General features: G+C 43.5%; 1 protein-coding gene across 3 annotated transcripts in view; it reads right to left on the bottom strand.

Moving 5' to 3' along the window:
• Nucleotides 1–22008, bottom strand: part of FANCM (FA complementation group M) — a 318993-nt gene that overhangs the window by 11418 nt on the left and 285567 nt on the right. For all 3 annotated transcript variants that reach the window (XM_082275430.1, XM_082275431.1, XM_082275432.1), the window contains 5 exons: nucleotides 21163–21319; nucleotides 20056–20159; nucleotides 15573–16124; nucleotides 7067–7439; nucleotides 4164–4455 (listed from right to left, as the gene is read on the bottom strand). In XM_082275430.1, the coding sequence (XP_082131556.1) occupies nucleotides 4164–4455; nucleotides 7067–7439; nucleotides 15573–16124; nucleotides 20056–20159; nucleotides 21163–21319 (1478 nt within the window). The remainder of the gene's footprint in view (nucleotides 1–4163; nucleotides 4456–7066; nucleotides 7440–15572; nucleotides 16125–20055; nucleotides 20160–21162; nucleotides 21320–22008) is intronic.

Below are 22008 nucleotides of genomic sequence, written 5' to 3'. Positions count from 1 at the left end.
TGTCAGCTCCACCCTCTGACCCCTCCAGGACCTCCTCTTTCTTAGCCTATAAAAGGCGACTGTCTGCCGAAGGAAGTGTCGTTGGTGCTAGGAATAGCTGCTATGCAGTTTAAACAACTGCCTTTAGAGAATATCCAGAAAACGGGCTGATAGTATAAATTACTGTCCGTTTTTTTACTATGGGTCCCCCTGGAGTGTACCTGCTTCCATGGGCTGGCTGGCACCTGTAGTTCCACGGCAGCCGCTGCAAGCATTTCACTATCCGGCCAGGTGACGTGGCAGAGGAGGGCCCGCTCAGTAGCTGGGGGGTTGCCTAGCAACCACGGGACGCTCACCGCTGATTCACAGCTGTCTCTGTCTAAAGGCGGTTCTCCTCCTCCCCCTCCTGCCTTCAGGAAGTTGGCACTGGCCAGTCTCCTCTCCAGCCTGTGTGTGTTCCAGCCTGCATGCTCCAAGTCTGCTGACTCTGCCCTGTGGTTCTTCCCTTTGCTTACAGAGCTTGGCTTCTAATCTTTGCTTCTTCTGCTTTCCAGCTGCCCTGTTGGTCACCCTGCCTTCCTTTTTAGCACTGAAGACTTAATGAAAAAGTATTTTTTTAATACTTTTTTTTGTATGCATGTTGATTTTTTTTTTTAAGTAAAAGAGAGCAGCACTTACGCTCTTCTCCCATAAAAAAGATGAAGGGGATAATGCTCAAAAGCATAAGGGGGCAGGACATGCCAAGTTGCAAAGTCACCATGTACTGGAGGGATTGCCTGTCTGAAGGGTCCAGGTCGCCTTCACCTTTACCTCATTGTAGTCGCTCAGTCCTGAGCCAAGAGAGGTTATGGCGCATCGTAAGGCCTCCAAGAAGAGTAATTCAGGGCGTAAGCACAGAAGATACTCTTCATCTTTCAGACGTCTTCACCAGACCAGCCTGAAGAGAAGACCTGTTGGGCTTGCTTGGCCCAGGTTGTACCAGGAAAGCTTGTTTGCGCTTGCGGCAAGGAAGCTGCGCAAGACAATGCGGTGGATGCGGGAAAGGTGAAATCCTATATTAAAGGCAGCTGTCAAGGAGGGGTTGAAAAGGGTTTCAAGGAAACCAGCTCACCCCACTTTGTCTTCAGCTTCAGGGGATTCAGATCCTGAAGCCTCAGTCCGTGTCAACTTGGATTGGGAGATGGGCTCTTATTCAGAATCAGAGATTGGCCGGAATCTCATGTATTTGAGTTCTCGTTGGTTCCTGCTTTCGTGGAAGCAGTGAAGGTGGCGAGGATGAGGCCTCCCCTCCGATGAACAAATGTTTACCTGATTTTAAAAAATCCGTTCCTTCCATTCCCCTCATTTCTGTAATTTAAGAAGTAGTGGAGGATAAATGGGCAAGGCTGGACAAGAAGCTGAATATCCATAATAGGGTCTCAAAGCTTTATCCTTTCAGCTCTAAAGATGTGGAGCAATGGGACACTACTCCTAGGGTGGATGCTTCGTTGCAGAAGTTGGCCCACCATATTACACTTCCACTGGAATATTCGGTCTTTTAAGGATCCCATGGATCACAGAATTGACACAGATTTAAAGAGATTGTATATGGTGGCAGGAGCAGCATGTAGACCGGCTATGGCGCTCACGTCTGTGGCGGCGGTCCCTAAAGTTTGGGTTTCAGAGTTGGAGGCCGAGTCTTTGAAGTCTTTTCCTAAATGGGACTTTGGTCTTGAAAGCCTTGTTGGCTCCTCCATTTAATCCGGCTTCCTCCTGCTCCTTGTTTTATTTGACCTTAAGGATGGTTTTCCTGATGGCCATTGTCTTGGCCAGAAAAGTCTCAGATTTATGTGCCTTCTCCGCTAGGGAGCCATATTGTCTGTTTCTCCAAGATGGCGTGGTGCTCAGACTGGTACCAAGTTTCCTTCCGAAAGTGGCATCTTCTTTTCATTTAAATTGGGAATCAGTGCTCCCAGCCTTTACGGTGGATAAAGCTGATGAGGAGTGGAAGAAGCTGGATTTGGTTTCCTCCTTATCCCCTTTACCTGGACCGGACTAAAGAGCTCCGCAGGCAGGATCTACTCTTTGTTTTCCCCGTTGGTCCAATGAAGTGTTTGGCTTTCGTCAAAAACCATTCAAATTGCATACAAATCTTCCCCCACCCTCTGAAGTTAAGGGACATTTGACTAGGGGTATGGCCGCTTCCTGGGCAGCGTATGCTAAAATATCGCTCGAGGTAGTATGCAAGGCAGCAAGCTGGAGCACGCCCAATACCTTCATCCGTCATCCGTCATTACAGAGTGAATGTGTGTCTCTTCCGTCTTCGGAAGCCTTTGGTTCTACTGTTATTTCGGCAGCTGTTGGCCATTAAATATATTAGCAGCATCAAGTGCTGGACTCTGTTTTTTTTTCCTAAATTGACTTCCCTCCCTTAAGATGATTGCTTGTTACGTCCCATGGTAGGCTGGCATGGTGAGGTCCAGGAATACGTAAAATGGTTATCCTTACTGTAATTTTCCTTTCCTGGATCCTCCCCATGTCAACCGAGGTTTCCCTCCCTAATGGTTTTCCGTCCCGAGGTGGGATATTATGAACACTTCTTTAGGCAGACAGCCAACCTTTATAGGCTAAGAAAAAGGTGGTCCTGGAGGAGTCAGAGAGGGCAGAGCTGACCCATGGTAGGCTGACATGGGGAGGATCCAGAAAAATAATTTACGGTAAGGATAACAAATTTCTGTATTGGGAGATACTGTACATGTATTTTCCCTTTGTGAATTATATTCTAAGACAGCACACTTCGCTTATACATTGAAAGGAGAAGTATAGCCAAAGCTCGTTTGGCTGTTCTTCTCCTGTGGATACTTCTGCACTCCTGTGACCAGTTTTCAGCAGACAGTGGGCTAAGGTCTGCTGTCGTCCCAGAGCCGGTCCAGGCTCGGGCAAGATTACAACAATCGGGATCCGTCCACATGCCTGGACCAGCACCCGGCTCAGCGAGCCGCTGAGTGCCTGAGTTGGTAATGCCTGCTCCCTCCATAGCCCAGCACTCCAGTGAGCGCTTTGGGGCAGAGCAGAGACTGACAGCAGCTCTCTGCTTACGGAGCTGTGAGAACCAAGTACATATTACAGCAGGTACCTGTCGGGAATATGAAGTGTTGGGGTAACAAAATTTAAATATTAAGGCTGTACTACATCCACACATAAAATGCACACATTAATGCAGCTCTGTAACCATTAATACATCATTGTGTGTAATATATATGTGGTTCAAGTATCTGAATTTGACCTGCATTAGCCTCTTGCAGTCTACTGTATAGCATAGCTAAGAGAAGCCAAATAGTGTGTGCAAAAGCAGAGTGCCAGATAAGCTCATTGGTGTTCTGCTTCTCTTCTCACTGGCTTGGGCCCCCAACTAAAATAATAAAAAATAAATGTTATACTTACCTGCTCTGTGGAATCGTTTTGCACAGAGCGGCTCCAAACCTCCTCTTTTGCAGTCCCGCTGCCGTTGCTCTCTTCTTTGTGTGCCATCAGAGCAAGCCACTTGCTATGTGGTCTTGCCCCAAAGCCAGTGCATCCACAGACGCACACACAGCATGGCTCGCCCCTTGCTCCCTCCTCGCAGGATTTGACTAACCGCAGCAGAAACCATGGGCTCAGAGCAGCCCCGATCCTCCTCTTCTCAGGTCCAGGCTCCTCCTTGGCAAATGCCCCCCATAGAAAGCTGCTTTTCATGGGGGCACCTATGCATGCTTGCTACCAAGCCACCCTGTCTGCATCCACTGACACAGAGCAGGTGGCTGACCCCCCCCCCCCCCCCCACACTTGGTACAGCATTTGCCAATGGCTCCTGCTGCTATCAATCCGCCCAGTGAGGGGGGAGACAGAGCGGCGAGAGCACACCACTGGGTTGAATCAGACTCAGGTATGTTTGGGGGGGGGGGGAATGGGGGGTTGGTTGGAGGAGATTTTGCTGCACAGGTGATTTTTCACCTTGATTGATGCATAAGGTGCAAAGCCTTAAGGCTTTAGTACTATTTCAGGTGAAAATGAAACTGCAGCAGAGAACGACCATGTTCTGTCATCTATCAGATACGGCAATGCTGTGTAAGTCAGAGCATAGCCAACGATTCAGCTTTTTAAAATAAACCCGTTTAGGGTTCTTTTTTGCTAACCTGTTCATCTGATAACCATTACAGACTCACCTGTTAGCCATGTGTCGGACTGAGCTGAAGTGGTGGCAGAGGTTGAGGGCGGTGATGTAGCTGACGTTGGGGATAGACAGGTAAAAGTTCAGTGCTTCTTGCTTGTGACTGGTCACCTGAGTGGGGACTGTGATTGCAGTGTTCTTTCTCCTCTCCAGAGAGGCCAGTTCCTTCAGTAATCCTGCTGTCTCCTCCTGACTGCAACTGAAGAGGATCTGGACCCCGGCGCTGATTAAAGAGGACAATAGGCTGTCATAATACTTTGTTCTCTGACACGGCCGAGATGTTTCTCCTGCAGATCAGAAATTAACATTACTGTCAGATGATAGTGCAAGAGTTGTGCTCCCTTAGTAATTTAACTAACTCAGCAAAGCCAAAAACCAAGAAAAACAATGGGCTTACAGGAAGTACAACATTGTAGCAGTTCTGTAAAATTACACATTGTAGCAAAGTACAACACTTAAATCACAAAAATTCGCAGTTTAGCATATTCGCAAATAGTTTTTTCCTTTGAGCCACCAGGAGGCACTTTAGGCTACCTTCCAAGTTTTTTCTCCTTTGTTTCAAAAAGCCTGTCAGAGCTCAATAGCTCAAGCTTATAAATTAAAAAAGTGTATTTTGTCCCTTTTCAGATGGCTTTGATTTTTATATTATATATATATATATATATATATATATATATATATATATAGATAGATAGATATATATAGAGATAGATATATATACATACATACATACACAGTGCCTTGCGAAAGTATTCGGGCCCCCTTGAACTTTCGACCTTTTGCCACATTTCAGGCTTCAAACAAAGATATAAAACTGTAATTTTTTGTGAAGAATCAACAACAAGTGGGACACAATCATGAAGTGGAATGCAATTTATTGGGTATTTCAAACTTTTTTAACAAATGAAAAACTGAAAAATTGGGCATGCAAAATTATTCAGCCCCCTTAAGTTAATACTTTGTAGCGCCACCTTTTGCTGCGAATACAGCTGTAAGTCGGTTGGGGTATGTCTCTATCAGTTTTGCACATCGAGAGACTGAAATTTCTGCCCATTCCTCCTTGCAAAACAGCTCGAGCTCAGTGAGGTTGGATGGAGAGCGTTTGTGAACAGCAGTTTTCAGTTCTTTCCACAGATTCTCGATTGGATTCAGGTCTGGACTTTGACTTGGCCATTCTAACACCTGGATATGTTTATTTGTGAACCATTCCATTTTAGATTTTGCTTTATGTTTTGGATCATTGTCTTGTTGGAAGACAAATCTCCGTCCCAGTCTCAGGTCTTTTGCAGACTCCATCAGGTTTTCTTCCAGAATGGTCCTGTATTTGGCTCCATCCAACTTCCCATCAATTTTAACCATCTTCCCTGTCTCTGCTGAAGAAAAGCAGGCCCAAACCATGATGCTGCCACCACCATGTTTGACAGAGGGGATGGTGTGTTCAGGGTGATGAGCTGTGTTGCTTTTACGCCAAACATAACGTTTTGCATTGTTGCCAAAAAGTTTGATTTTGGTTTCATCTGACCAGAGCACCTTCTTCCACATGTTTGGTGTGTCTCCCAGGTGGCTTGTGGCAAACTTTAAACGACACTTTTTATGGATATCTTTAAGAAATGGCTTTCTTCTTGCCACTCTTCCATAAAGGCCAGATTTGTGCAGTATACGACTGATTGTTGTCCTATGGACAGAGTCTCCCACCTCAGCTGTAGATCTCTGCAGTTCATCCAGAGTGATCATGGGCCTCTTGGCTGCATCTCTGATCAGTCTTCTCCTTGTATGAGCTGAAAGTTTAGAGGGACGGCCAGGTCTTCGTAGATTTGCAGTGGTCTGATACTCCTTGCATTTCAATATTATCGCTTGCACAGTGCTCCTTGGGATGTTTAAAACTTGGGAAATCTTTTTGTATCCAAATCCGGCTTTGAACTTCTCCACAACAGTATCTCGGACCTGCCTGGTGTGTTCCTTGTTCTTCATGATGCCCTCTGCGCTTTAAACGGACCTCTGAGACTATCACAGTGCAGGTGCATTTATATGGAGACTTGATTACACACAGGTGGATTCTATTTATCATCATTAGTCATTTAGGTCAACATTGGATCATTCAGAGATCCTCACTGAACTTCTGGAGAGAGTTTGCTGCACTGAAAGTAAAGGGGCTGAATAATTTTGCACACCCAATTTTTCAGTTTTTTATTTGTTAACAAAGTTTGAAATATCCAATAAATTTCGTTCCACTTCATGATTGTGTCCCACTTGTTGTTGATTCTTCACAAAAAATTAGTTTTATATCTTTATGTTTGAAGCCTGAAATGTGGCAAAAGGTCGCAAAGTTCAAGGGGGCCAAATACTTTTGCAAAGCACTGTATATATACATACACACTAGAATACCAAAAGTATCGGGGCGCCTGCCTTTACGCAATGCATTTTAATGGCATCCCAGTCTCTGTCCGTAGGGTTCAATACTGAGTTGGCCCACCCTTTGCAGCTAAACTAACTATTCTGGGAAGGCTGTCCACAAGATTTAGGTGGGTCTCTATTGGAATGTTTGACCATTCATCCAGAAGTGCATTTGTGAGGTCAGGCACTTATGTTGGACAAGAAGGCCTGGCTCACAGTCTCTGCTCTAACTCATTCCAAAGGTGCTCTATCGGGTTGAGGTCAGGACTCAACACCAACATCAGTGCCTAACCTCAGAAATGTGCTTCTAGAAGAATGGTCATACATTCCCATAGACACACTCCTAAACCCTTTGGACAGCCTTCCCAAAAGAGTTGAAGCTGTTATAGCTGTAAAGGGTGTATAAAGGCAGGTGTCCCAATACTTTTGACAATATAGTGCGTGTATATATATATATATATATATATATGTGATATCTGTACACACACACAATGTACATCACACCTGGTTTCAGGCGGTCCTTCTCCACGATCAAACAGACTCTGTCGAACATGCTCCGTAGATGCTGGATCCGTTCGGCCAGTTTACTCCTGTTCGTGCAGTTAGAGAATTCTGACTGGGATTTCCGTTCTACAGACAATCTGTTACTGACAATGTAATCGCAGCCCCCCAGGGAGCAAATTTCCACCTGTACCCCATGTGCACTCTTCAGGCAGGAGATGACCTCAGGCCCGGAGGAGATTTCCCGGCTGTCTGCTAGGATGCAGAGCCCACGGCTGGTCATTGCTGATCCGAGAACCTTCCCGATGGATGAGTCATTCATAGAGGAGGACATCAACATAGAATCGCCACCAGATTTCACAGAGGTATCTTCCAGCTGTGGGGTTTTATCATATAAAATTACTAGTGTTAGAAAATCAACCTGCAAGTGATACTTAGAGAGTTAACAGCAAAACCAGTACGCTGCACATCTAGGAAACTACAGAGATGTATAGTAACGAAGTAGAACTACTTAAGTACTGTACTTAAGTACCGAAATGCGGTATCTGTACTTTCCTAGAGTAGAATTTTTTTCTCCTACTTCTACTTTTACTTCACTACATTTTTTCGATGATTTCGATACTTCTACTCAAGTATTTTTTTTTTGTGCTGCATAGTTACTCGTTACTTTTAAAAAAATTACCACTGCCAGAACAGTAGATGGCAGGTTGCATAAAGCTCAAAAAAATGTGTATAATGTCATTTGTAAATCAGCGCATACGAAAATAAAGGCTGTGTATAATAAAAGCTGCTATACCAAATCTTTCCAATAAAAAGAAAATATGAAACAAACAAATAAATGGTGCTACAGCGCTTAAAGTGCATCAAGAAACTACTAACAAACACAGGTTAATCATTTGAATAAATCATTTGAAATAATAAAAACAATATGATGTTCAAACTTTTGACTTATTTCTTTAATAACTACATAACACAGTACTTGTACTTCTACTTTCAGTACTTGAGTAGAATTTTTTTTTCAAAACTACTGGTACTTTTTACTTTTAGTACTTAAGTAGCAAATTTTTTGAAAAAACTACTTGCAATACTTAAGTAAAAAAAATGTTGAATACTTTAGTACTTCTACTTAAGTAACTTTTTCTGCGAGCACTTCCACTTCTACTCAAGTAATTTTTTGATCGAGCACTTGTACTTTTACTCAAGTAGAAATTTCGAGTACTTTATACAAGTCTGGGAAACTATTTACTTTAGTTCAAGAGTGTAATGTTTCCCTTGAGATTTTATAAACATTATGCCCATTTTTTTAAAAATCTTTAAAGACATTCGCCTAAATTTCTGTAACATTGCTAACATGTAAGAACACACAAAGCGGAACTAAGCCTTTCTCTCCTTTACAGCCAAGGAAGCGGCCATCTTACATTCGGTTTGATTTGCTGTTGCCATGGTGCAGCACGTGATCAGTAATGACTCCAGGCATTAGATGGCTTGATAGTTCAGTTGAGAGCAAAAGCAACAGTGATAATCACAGCATAGCCTGAATGTAACTGGTTTAGGAAAAGTAAGATGATGAGTTTAGTTCCACTTTAATGCAGACTTTCCATAAAAATAACAGACATGCTTTATGCTCAACCAAGTATTTTAAAGAAGGTCTGATTTAAGACCAGAGTCCAGCTAAACAGCTAAGATAACAGCAGAAATATATAAATGTGAAAGGTTTAACCTGCCAGAATATGTGTGATTCTGTTCAGCCAGTCCTGTGATTCACACACCCCTTCCTCACTGCACAGTCAGGAGGGTGGAACCACTACAAGGAAAACACCTTTCTTTTGCAATGTTTATAATCTAAACAACTCATTAAAGATGCACCAGTGAGCTTTTACAGCAACCAGCACCAGAAATGAACACTCCAGGCCCTCCTCAGAGACCCAGTTATTGTCCCACTGGGTGCCTCTATATTGGCTCTCACACAGCATACAGAAATTGAAGTCAGGTTGTCACTCATGGCCAAATGTCAGTCATGTGACGCTGCTCTCTGCAGAAGTAAGAGGAACAGATTGGAGAGGACTTGCAAAAAGTCAAGTCAATCTAATTACCAGGTACAGCACTGTTTAGTGTTTTTGGGGTGTGCTTTGGAAACAGGTGAAGATGCAGATTATGAGGGTATCACACTGTTGATATACTTGGAGAATAGAAAGGTTCTCTTTAAAGAATAAAGGAAAGGAAATAAATACACTTGAAGTCATCTAGCAGTGACACAGAGCCTGACTGGCTGTCACTGTTAACCCATCCATAGTCTCAGTTTTGCCAAGCAGGGGATAACTCTCCCAATGCAAAAAGTAATAGTAGGAACGTTTGGATGGAAAAAAAATAGAGTTTTTGTAAGAACTTACTGTAAAACTCTTTTGTCTGAGTCCTCTGACAGTCGCAGTCTGTTCAGTATTCCTTCACCATTGGGTAATGGCGCCCTCTGCAGGAGCAGGCTAGGCAGTGAAAAGACTTCACAAAAAGCTTTACACATAGACACCTAGGGGGCTGTCCCTCAGACATTACCCTTAGCCACTCAGCGCTGCTCTTCAGTTTCGTAGCAAGCAGTACAGGAAGACAACTAACCCCAAAATAGAGGGGCGGGGGCTGCGACTGTCAGAGGACTCAGAGAAAAGAGTTTTACGGTAAGTTCTTACAAAAACTCTATTTTCTCTTACGTCCTCTGACAGTTGCAGCCCGTTCAGTATTCCTTCACCATTGGGATGTCCCAAAGCAATGCAGGTGTGAGGGGTGGGAAAGACGCAATCAAAGAAAAACGGCAACGTGTCAATAAGGCCAGAGAAAAAAACGGAGCCAACCGGGCAACAGAAGCTCAACAGGAGCCAAACCCAGAACAAAATTCACCCCAAGAAGAGACAGAACAACACGTCTCTTCAACAAACCGCCGCGCTTAAAACTTTGCAGCCAAAGGAAGCCATCACGTCAATCTTGTAGAATTTTGTGAAAAGTGTGCACAGATGACCAGGTCGCAGCTTTGCACACCTGAGCCACAGAAGCCTGATGGCGAAAAGGCCAAGAGACACTCCTGAAGCTAGGCAGCAAGAAACTGAAGCGCAGCACTTAGTGGCTAAGGGTAATGTCTGAGGGACAGCCCACTAGAGGTGTGTCTATGTGTAAAGCTTTTTGCAAAGTCTTTTCACTGCCTAGCCTGCTCCTGCAGAGGGCGCCATTACCCAATGGTTAAGGAATACTGAATGGGCTGCGACTGTCAGAGGACGTAAGAGAAAAAGCAAATTATGTGTTGATTTAGGCCTCATTCACATGGGTGAACTACAGCATACACTTCTGAGTTCCATGTTAACCCACACAGGAATGCACAGGTGTCACATGCAGGCAGTCCCATTCATGTCAACTGGGATGAATTAGCGGCATGGACACAGCTGCTGCTCTCAACTTGACAGCTGTGCAGGTGCATATACCCAAATGCAGACATTGTGCATTTGGGGACACACACCTGCACGGCTGTCAAGTTGAAAGCAGTAGTTGACATGAATAGGACTGCCTGCATAGGAATACACTGGACACATGTGCATTCCCATACAGGTAAACCCAGACCCTCAAATGGGTGTATGCCAAGTGTGTCCATGTACTTTAAGGGATGCACCGATAATTTTTTTTTATCGGTATGATCCAATGGCAAATACAGACACTTTACGGTGCGATTTGCGTCCATACAAAACGAATGAAAATAGGCAAGTATATTAGGGATGCACCAATACCAGTATCAGTACCAATACAAATTTATTTATAAGTAAAGCATAATAGCATGGTACATCTCATATAACCCAGAAGGTATATATAAAAGGAGGTTGAGGTTCAACAATGTTACAACAATAGTAACTATACGTGTATTATTTCCATTGATATTTGCAAAGCATGGAGAACATAGTTATATTCACGATACTAAATATTTGGTCCCTTAGAATGTTTTAATGTCTGCTTGTAGCAGAGATATTGGATGGTAAGATTTGGGGTAGTGAGGGTCTTTGCCAGGTTTAGGATTTACAATAATCATAGTTTCCCACATGGATTCTGGTAGGTAGCCAGTGTCATAAATGTAATTGTAGAGTGACAATATTTCAGGGATCAACACGTCAGAATATGCAGCATAAAAATCCAAAGGTATACTGTCAGAACCAGAAACTTTAGCAAAAGCAAATGAGGCTTTGGCAGTGGCTATTTCATCTGCGGACAGGGGAGCCTCAAGATCTGCCACCTGAGTCTCGGACAACTGCGGCAAAGTAATTTTCTGTAGGAAGGCTCTGGTTTCTAGTTGAGAGGTATTAGTTTGTGAGGAATACAGTGTAGCACAGAAAGATTGGAACTCTGCAGCAACCGAGGAGTCAGTAACACAGGCTCCCTGTGCATCAAAGATACTACAACTGGTGGTCCAGAGTCCTGGTGAGCCAGATATGCCAGAAGTTTAACTGCCCATTCGCCCAGTTCAAACACCCGTTGCCTACAAAAGAAAAGTTTCTGTTTTGCCTTCTCATAGTGCAGTTGGTCAACGATCCGAGTTTGGGATTTAAGTGCAGAAATATTTGCAGGCGTGGGGGGTCTAAGGTACAGGTGTCAGTTAGTGAGAACAGCTGATCTGATGCTTGTTGAAGGAGGATCTGAGATGATGCCTTCAGGCAGTTAATGCATCTAGAGAGGTTAGCCCGAACGTGTAATTTGAAGGCCTCCCAAATTATGTCTATGGTAGCAGATCCATGATTGGAGTTAAAATACAATAGCCATTCATGTGGCAGGTCATCTTGATCGGATAAGGCAGTAAACCAGAAGGGTGTAGATGCCAAGAATGGGGTATAATCTGTGGGGCTAGGCGGAACATCACCAAGTATAGAGCCTGGTTCGAAAGGGTTCTAGGGTGCAAGCCTGTCTCCTCCAATAGGGGGAGCAAAGATTCAGACACCACTAAGAGGTCTATACGTGACATTGTAGAGTGCGTTGCCGAGAAACATGAGAAGGCCCGGGTAGTAGGGTGTTTATATCGCTATGTATCCCTTAGTGCAAAGTCTTTGAACATCTGGCTGAGGCGGGTATTAGTGGGTGGCATAGGGAAAAGGGTCGGGTGTAAGCGATCTAGGATAGGGTTTAAGACCATGTTGAAGTCCCCTAGCCATATGGCCAGGATGGTAGGGTGCTGGGGCCATAAACAGGACACCCTCGTTGAATACCGCAGAGCTATATGGGGAGGGGGGAATGTAGCTGGCCAGAATCAAGTACGGTGAATCGTTTGTAAAATGCAGAGTGGATGTAAGTTTTCTACCTTTTTTTTTTAGTAAAGTCCTTCAGTGACGTTTTTTACACTATGAGTAGATTTCTTGTTTTCTACGGTTATCTGAGTTCCTAAATATTTAGAGGAGATTTGATGTGATAAAGGAGACATTGACAGCCATCCAGAGACTACTATATGCAAAGTGCCAGCGCTTAGGAAAATAATATACAATAAAATAAGCTGCTGCTGATAAAGGGGAGATACCTTTTTTTAAAATGATAAATAGAATATGTATCAGCACTGCTCAAAAAATATGTGCAAAGTTAAAAGTGACTCAAATATAAATAAATTATTATACCTTGCTATCTCAAAAAATATATTATTGATAATAATGCAAAAGTATTATATGCAGTGTCAACTGCGTGCTATCAATCAAAAGTGTCATACAGTGTTACTATTATAAATAATCATCCAATTAAATAAATATCCTGTGAACTCATATCTTATATAAATTATTAATGTACATCACTATAAAACAAAATAAATTAAAGTGTCCAGTGCTTAAGTGACTAAATCAATAGATAAATTCTCTTCCAAAAAGTGCTCAGTGCCAGTCTCTACAACAATAAATCTTCAGAAAAAGTGCTCAGTGCTTGTCTTGTAAACAAAAGACATCCAAAGTGCTGGTGCTTTATGGTGCGATCAGGTGCTCCCCTACTCACCAGACAGACAACGTAAAACAGCCTTATTATTGTATTCCTCACTGGTTTGGATCGCAGGTGGTCACCAGATAGCAGCACCATACACCGTTATTACTAAAGCAATCTCCAACTCAAAGATTAACAAAGAGAGAGAAAAGCCTTCATCGTGCAGTATATTCCAACTTTATTTTCAAGCTAAAACAGGTTACACTTACGACATTTCAGAAGATCATATGCGATTAGATTTCCTGGTGAGGGACGCCAAACATGGCCGTGCGTTCCACCCGCAAGAACCGGAAAGGACGTGGTACGTAAGATTGACGGCTTGACGCGTTTCGCTCTGCCAATCAGAGCATTCTCAATATATTTATTGAGATAGCAAGGTATAATAATTTATTTATATTTGAGTCACTTTTAACACTGTAACTTTGCACATATTTATTGAGCAGCGCTGATACATATTCTATTTATCCAGAGACTACTGCCTAATTGTGGTTTCATCAGCTTTAGCCTGAATGACCCTTTGCCGCTGGCAATAGAGTCCATTAACTCTGGTGAGCGCTTTTGACTCTCCCCTTTGGTGGTGGTTACACCTATTTGGGAACCTTCCATTCTGGACACGGAATCCCTTTTTGGAAGCGGACTTTATCTTCTGTTTGAACACATATTACTACTCGATATTCACATTTCTGAGGACTTTACTTTCATTTATACAGTGGTTGCACATTTGCATGGTTATGCATTTTTACAGTTATTTATATACTGAACACTGTATGTTCATTATATGTAGTACTTTAAATGCATGATAATTGTGTGCATCTTTATGTCAATTAATTTACACATAAGGTATATGTATTTAAGCATGTCACTTTTCCTCTTTTGCTTTAGACAATATTGCTGTATTGTAGTGCCAGCAGCTGTTTCCCATGACAGTAACGCAGTCATTTTCTATATATTTTCTCTATTTTCAGGTTGCTCCAGTCCAGTCATGTGATCTCCCGTGTCAGCCAGCAGTGGCCACAGGAGAGAGGAGAGAGTGCTCCAATGACGACAAGCAAAGCCTGCAGAAGTGACGTCACCCATAGCCTTCAATAGTCCATCCGTTATCAAGCATTTCCTCCTCTCTCCTGATGCCCTGTTGGCTGACACAGTGAAACGGGATGACATTAACAGACCAGAGCGGCCTAAAAATAGGCAAGTATATACATCTTTTTTTACACAGGTTAGCTAGTGTATGTGTTAGGAGGGGCAGGTTTTTTTTTTTTTTAATCTTTCTAAGGGGAGGGGCAGTGTTAAGAGTAGTAGTTGGGCTTAAGCTGGAATTACACTTTAAAGCTCATTGACCCCAGCCCCCTTAAGATAGATAAGCTCCAGAGACACTCAGGACATAATGTTTCTTTAATTGCAGCATGACCAAAGCTGAAAAAAAAAAATGTAAAAAGTTAATTTGGCCAGCAACTGTTTCTTATGTATTCATGATGCTTTCTCAAGGCATTCAGATGCTTTTCCGTAAGTGCTCACATCAAATTTATTGCTGATAAAAAGAAAATGTAGAAAAAGCAAGCCCTACGATGCGTTGTAACAATGCATGCATTATATGTGCGACATGCTACTGCTGGTGTGAACGGCCCCTACATGGTTACTCTTGGCAGCAGCCTTGTTTTCTCCATGCGGCAGTTTTCAAGAATTAAAGTAGAACTTCAGACAATCTCTTATTTCCTAGTTTTTGGCAGTGTGGGGGGAAGAGTCAGAACCTTTGCTGTGTCTCCAAGGGGAGATCCTCCGGCACTCCATCCCGCATTTTCCCTGGTATTTTATCAGAAAGTAAAGGGAAATTGAAAATGTTACATTTGACATCTGAACAGGAGATGAGAAAAATCTCTTTATAGAGGCGTCTGTTTCGGTGTTAAAGCGGAGTTCCGCCTTCCCCTCCACCCCCTCCAAAAATTAAAAGTCAGCAGCTACACATACTGTAACTGCTGACTTTTAATATTAGGACACTTACCGGTCCTGGAGTCCAGCGATGTCGGGACCGCAGCTGATGATTATATCGGCTGTCGGGTGCTGTCGCCGCCATTGCCGGTAAGGGAACCCGGCAGTGAAGCCTTGCGGCTTCATGGGCAGGCTCCTACTGCGCATGCGCGAAGCGCGCTGCGCATTCCTATTGGCTCGTGGCGGGGGGAAGGAGGAGTGGGCAAATCTTCAGAGGGACGCCGCCATATCCCGGAAGTGGGGAAGGGTACCTGTCAAAGACAGGTACCTGTTCCCCCCTCCCCCCTAAAAGGTGCCAAATGCGGCCCAGGAGGGGGGAGGAGCAAAATAGCAGAAGTTCCGCTTTTGGAACTCCGCTTTTGGGTGGAACTCCGCTTTTGGGTCTCCTGACCAGAAGAGGAAATTTACCTAACGGTTCTACAGACCACACTGAAATTCTGACAGAGGTTTTAATTCTTCCCCACTCTATCCAAAATAGAAAAGTGTTGTCTGGATTTCCACCTAAACTTTCATGACTTTAGCAAAAAGTAGAAGTAAAACATGATACTACCTTGTCTGGAGAGAGATTACTATTTGATGTCCGAAGTTTAGTGGTATTAAATGAGGACTGAGCTCCTGTCTGGAAGTCCAGCTCTTCGGACAGGGAAGCCTGAGCATTAATTCTCTTTTGGCATCGATCCTTCAAAGGCAAATCAAAGAATTCCTTCTTATTTAAAGCATCCACAGTCTTCAAGGAAGAGCTGTCCAGCAGCGGTTTGGCAGAAGAGGATGTATAAAGTGACTTTAGACTTGAAATGTTGGCTTTGGATGTTTGATGGTCAGAAGTTGCTTTGGTTTCCTCATCACTGGAATCATCATGGACAATAATTCTCCTCCTCTTTTCAGCAGGTCGTACCTTGTTGGTTGGTTTTGACTCTGTACCTTTAAGCTTTAACTGGCGCCTGGTGCAGTACTGTCTACGGCCACCAACAAAGCTGTCCTGCTGCAAAAGGTTTAGGTCCATTGTTACTTCCTCTGTGCTGGAATCCTCTTCCTCCTCTTCGTCATCGTCCTCTTGGACACAGAAACTGTCCTCCATGTAGTCCTCATCTTGTTCAGGAATCTAAGAGGTAAAGACAGAAAGCATTAAAGGACACATGCACAGAAGGATTTGCCATTGCGGACCTCCTCCTAAATACTAGTTGCCAGACCATTTGTGGCTTCTGTAGCTTTCTACTCACTGACTACTGACCTGAAACAAGCATGCAGATGAAAATGGTGATCGAAATCTAAACTGGTTGTAAACCTCAGACATAAAACATGAACACAACATCTCTCTCTATACTGTGTACTTGTCTCTATCCAGAGCACTAAGTGTTATTTCTGTCTAATGCCTCGTTCTTCTGCTATAAGTATGAGTAACGTCTGAAAAGTTTTCCTGACACCAAGAGAAAAATGGTGACAGGGGAGGGAGCTCCAGCTGAATGACAGCCTCAGCTCTGTTCCTGTGTGAAGGTAGGCGGGTATCTTCTCTTCAATCAGCTCTCCTCACTACTTCACTACCGCCCCCTGCTTAGCGCTGGGAGATCGTGTGTAAATTCTGCACTTTGAATAAATATAGGGGCTATATGGATGTAGATAAACAGCCACACCTTATGTAGGAGCATGTGTTTCATCTCTATGTATCACCTGAGGCCAGTCACTTCATGGGGTATATGTAAGAGTTTAAACTCTGATTTTTAAAAAAAAGAAAATTCTATTTACCTATGTATTCTCAACTCTAAAAAGTCCATTCTCCGGCTCTCAGCCTCCTCCAAATTTCCAAATTATTATTTTTTTGCTGCTGTGATCTGTCTCCCTGTTAGAGAGTGATTATGTTTATTCTCCATGGTCTCACTGTATGTAGGAACACCCTTCTCTTTTTCATGCTCCCAACATGGACTCTAGTGTGCATAGAGCCTGGCATGTGACAATAAATTGCACTGCTCATTCCAACCAAAGTTAGAGGAAAAGGAAAAGTTTGGAAGCTTTCAGAGGATGTTACAAAGATGTAGAAAAACACATTATGAAACGGTTTCGTAAAAAATAGAGTATAAGACCATTAAGTAGTGGATGTGTACAGTTTTTTTTTTTTTTTTTTTTAAGAATAAAGCTATTTTTTAGTGTACTTTTAAAGTTACCAGAATTGTATTGTTTTCGGCAGTTCATATCCATGACATATTGATTTTAATACAATAGACATGCACCTTTGTGGTCCAACTACAGTCGTCAGTTATCCATGTGTAATGCGCCTAGCAACTGCTGCAAAGCAAGGAATTCCAGGGGCCATGTCCACTGGCATAGGTCACATGATCAGTTGCAACTTAGGCTGGACATACACCAGTAATGGTTTTTTCTGTTCACCCAGTGGGATAAACAAATGAAAATGACTAGATTCCTCCATCTGCACACTGAATATAGATGGGGGAATTCCTCCCGCACTATTGTATTCTGACAGCAAGGACACATCCACGCGGTGATAAAACACTGAACAGCTTGCTGGTGGTGCTGATAGAGAGAAAATCTTCCAACAGTCTGGTTGTACATAAGTAAATTGATTGATTGACTTGTGTAAACCAGCCTGCGCATACATGGATCGGAATTCGACCAGTCCCTGCTGAAACGGCTGAATTTAGATCCATGTATGGCCAGCTTTAACCTCACAGCTGTCATTGAGTATCTATGGCCTGGGTGATAATCACATGGCTATAGAACCAGTCCAGTTCTGGTGACAATGCAAACGTTTCGATCTCTTATCACTTTCGGTCTGGGTGATAATGGACTTCTATAGGGTAAACTTCCCTAGCGGGGACACAGATAGAAATAAAGGCCTAACACTTTATCCAAAACTAAAAAATAAGTTAGGCTTTAGATGCATTTTTAATGTCTGATTTCACCTGGAAGGTGTTTGCTCACATTCTGTCTCTGACACACAAGGCAACAAATTGGGCTTCATGCATACAAGTGGTTTGGCCCATCAGCGTCAAATCACAGTGTTTTCGGGCACTTGGGAGGCAGCATCTAGTCCGGCCTGCCAAAATCTGACAAGCTGAAATGCATGGTGAATGGACGCTGTACCAAGCAGTACCTGCCTTAAAGGCCACGTGTGTTCAGTGACATATGTTTTGAATGGAGGAATTCTGATTCGAAGCATAGAACCCTAAACCTGAATACCGATCAGGGGAAAGTCCAGCTGCTGCATACTTCAGCCGGTCATAGAAGGGCTGGACAGTGTGCCTCCCCAGTGCCTGAAAAAGCCAGGACTTGACATTAGCAGACCAAACTGCCTGTGTGCACATAACCTAAGAGGGATGTAGGTCACCAGGACTTGAAGGAACAAACCATAAAACGGATAAAAAAAATCCCCCCAAAACCACCTAGATTAGGGATCTTCAAACTTTCTTAACAAAAACCAGTTTACCTTCCTTCAGATTTAAGGGGACGGGACATTATCCAATGTAAGCAGAAAATGCCCCAACATCAATGGGAATACATAATGCCCCATCATTTGTGTCAGTGGGAGAAAGATTGCCCCATCGTTTGTGTCAGTGGGAGAAAGATTGCCCCATTGTTGCTGTCAGTGGGAGAAAGACTGCCCCATCGTTGCTGTCAGTGGGAGAAAGACTGCCCCATCGTTGCTGTCAGTGGGAGAAAGACTGCCCCATCGTTGCTGTCAGTGGGAGAAAGACTGCCCCATCGTTGCTGTCAGTGGGAGAAAAACTGCCCCATCATTGCTGTCAGTGGGAGAAAGATTGCCCCATCGTTGCCGTCAGTGGGGTGGGAGAAAGATTGCTCCATCATTGCCGTCAGTGGGAGAAAGATTGCCCCATCCTTGGTGTCAGTGGGAGAAAGATTGCCCCATCCTTGGTGTCAGTGGGAGAAAGATTGCCCCATCCTTGGTGTCAGTGGGAGAAAGAGTACCCCAACCTTGGTGTCAGTGGGAGAAAGATTGCCCCATCGTTGGGGTCAGTGGCAGGAGATATGCCTCACTGTCAGGAACGTGCTGCCCACAGTACTGTTACTTGCCAAAGGCGGACACAAATGCGCAATCTCGCAATTGCCCAAAAGTTTTAGATGTGCTAATGCACGCATGCGCACAAATATTGATGTTGGCGCCAAAACAACATATAAAAGTGCAGCAGTTGCACTAAAGCTTTGCTGTCTGATCTGCAGCTGTACCTGAGTTCCTGAAACCTGATCCTGTTTCTTCTGTGGCTTGCCTTTTACTCCGCTTGCATCTCTCCCACCTTGACCTTGGCCTGTATCTGGACTTTCCTTAGGTCTTTGCCCACTGCCTGAATCCACGCTGCCGATCTCTGCCTGAATCCTGGATACTCTCTGCCTTCTGTCTTTGCCTGCTATTGATCGTCTGTCACCGACCTGGCTTGTCTGACCTCACTTCCTGTGTCTCTTGCTCTGCATGCACCTGCCTGCTGTCACCAGCCTGAAGTCTGCCAGTTCTACCTATCTGCTGTTACCTTCTGGTCCACCCACCATTTGGAAGACGATCCAGACACCCTTACACCACCACGCTCTCGCAGCCACTGTCACAACATCGGTGGTCCCGGAGCCGGGGTTGTATGAGAGGCCTTCCCTCTGCACATCGGGCTCAGCCATCAGGTACGTGACACTCACTCTTGGTGTCAGTGGAAGAAATAGTGCCTTGTATTTGTGGGCAAGGGCCAGATAAAGGGAAGCCAAGGGCCACCCCCAGGCCGCAGTTTGGAAACCACTAACCTAGATAAACCAAGTTAGGGCTGGCCATACATTATACTTATTCAATTTCCTTTAAATTTACCTTCATCTATGTAGTGCAAGGGCGTGCCTGGTTGAATACAAATCAAGTGTTTAGGTTTGACCTCATTATATGGTTTTGGAAAATCTAAAAGAAAACTGAAGAAAATTGTATAATGTATGGCTAGCCTAACCCCTGCTTCAACTCATTCTCACTACACGTGAAAAGGAAAAGTAAACTTATTGCTCAAAATTCCCTCCTCGGGGTGAACTCTACTCACCTGGGAGAACACGGACAAACTGTGTCTCTTATGTGTCAGTTTAAATTTATTTCCAACTGCTGGACTGCGTATGGATTTCATATATATTCCGTGCATCTCAGAGTCTGAAACAGAAAACAAATCATCCAGTTATCACTTGAAACTAAAAGCAGAAGGTTAAGGGGTGAGGAGTCTGATGGCAGTCTTCAAAGTCCTTAGCAAGGCAGGAATAGAATTGCTTTTTCTCTCAGCTAAAAAACCTCAGCCACCAGCTAAAACATATGCACCATGAGATTTTAAGTCCCGCTGACTGGCTCAGGTAACCAGCACTACTGACCCACCAAATCTTCTGCCTTTACAGCAAATACTTCAACATTCATTTATTTTAAGAGCACAGACATGGATGAAAGTAAGAATTTGCTTTGCCAGATGAAAGCAGCCTAATACACGACACCTTCACAAGTTACACCTCTTGTGTAAGCTGTGCTTTTAATGAGGAGAACAAAGTAAACCAATGGAAAGAATCCATTGCATCACGGGAGTTGAGCTTTATGTTGCTGGTTCACATGTGCTCACCATGAATGGAAGGAGAAGTAGTCACACACAATATAAAATGAAACTTATGAACATATAATGGGTAATCAGAGACACAATGGAAAAGGACCTAAATGTTAAAAATTACACTTTAAATTAGGTTATTTGACCATGTTAGGTGCTCCCAGGGTCCTTTTATAGGGAACCTAAATAAGGCAGCCAGTGCTGACATCTTCCTAATTTAAACAGTAATTGCATGATTGTCATAAAATGGTCCAGAGGCTTTAGAACTTGCGTCACCACATGGCATCAACAAGTAAGCAGATCATCAATCCTGGCTGAATGCTCATTCTGGGCCAGCTACTCAAAAGTATTGAAGCAGCCAATCACAAATCATTTTCACTAAGGAGACCATCAATACCAGTCTTCATTTTCAAGAAGAGACAGCAGTGGCAGCCTTGACAGAGGCTTCCTTTAAAATAAAGCAGCAAATAACCAAGGTGGAATAGGAGACAAAAAAAACTGTCTAAAAACAAAACCCTGAGGACACCTGACCTGTCACTTGCCCAGAGGACACTTTCATGTCTGACTTACCATTTAGGGCCTGGGACAGCTGAGTGTTGTCATTGAAAAACTCTACCAAAGATGTGTCCTGCGCATTGTCAGATTCCACACACTCATCTGATGATACATTATCTGCATCTTCTGAGGACAGCTCAGCCTCTTCATCAAGAAACTGCCTGGCTGCATGCTGGTAGTAAAAAAGAAAAAGACAATGAATACCTGGAGTTTCTATGAACATTGTAAAAGAAAAGCCAAAACCAAGATTGCTTGACATAAATGGGATCTATCACTGTCTCAGTCACAGCCATCTTCGTGTTCAGAGGGCATTTCCATCCCAGGGCAGGTAAGTTGCATCAGTGGGGTGGATGTACAGTTGCATATGGCTTCCCCCCCCCCTCCTTTTTGTATTTCATTTCGAAAGTACTGGCATTTTTTTTACTTTATATATGCACTGAAAGAACATATCTGGATAAGGAATGGTTAAAAAAAAAAAAATGGATTTTTGTAACAACTTACCGTAAATGCCTTTTTTCTTAAGTTCATCGACAGACGCAGCTCTATCAAGTCAGAGACTATAGGGTTGTGCTCCTACTATGAGAAATAGGCACTAGGCAGGAAAAAAGCTTAACCACACCTATGTGGGCTGTCCCTGCAGGCATAACCCAACACACCCTGCTATCATCAAATAGTTTAGTTGCAAGCAGTATTTAGAATAGAAAAAAACCCATTCACTCAGAAGTAGAGGGGCAGGTGCTGCGTCTGTCGAACTTCAGAGAAAAGGATTTTACGGCAAGTTCTTACAAAAATCCAGTTTTCGCTATCGTTCATCAGCAGACGCAGCTCCACCTAGTCAGAGACTATAGAGATGTCCCAAAG

This window comes from Pelophylax lessonae (genome assembly GCF_965119305.1).
Source record: "Pelophylax lessonae genome assembly, chromosome: 13".
In the NCBI taxonomy this organism is placed as follows: domain Eukaryota; kingdom Metazoa; phylum Chordata; class Amphibia; order Anura; family Ranidae; genus Pelophylax; species Pelophylax lessonae.
This window is presented reverse-complemented; position numbering and strand designations above follow the sequence as displayed.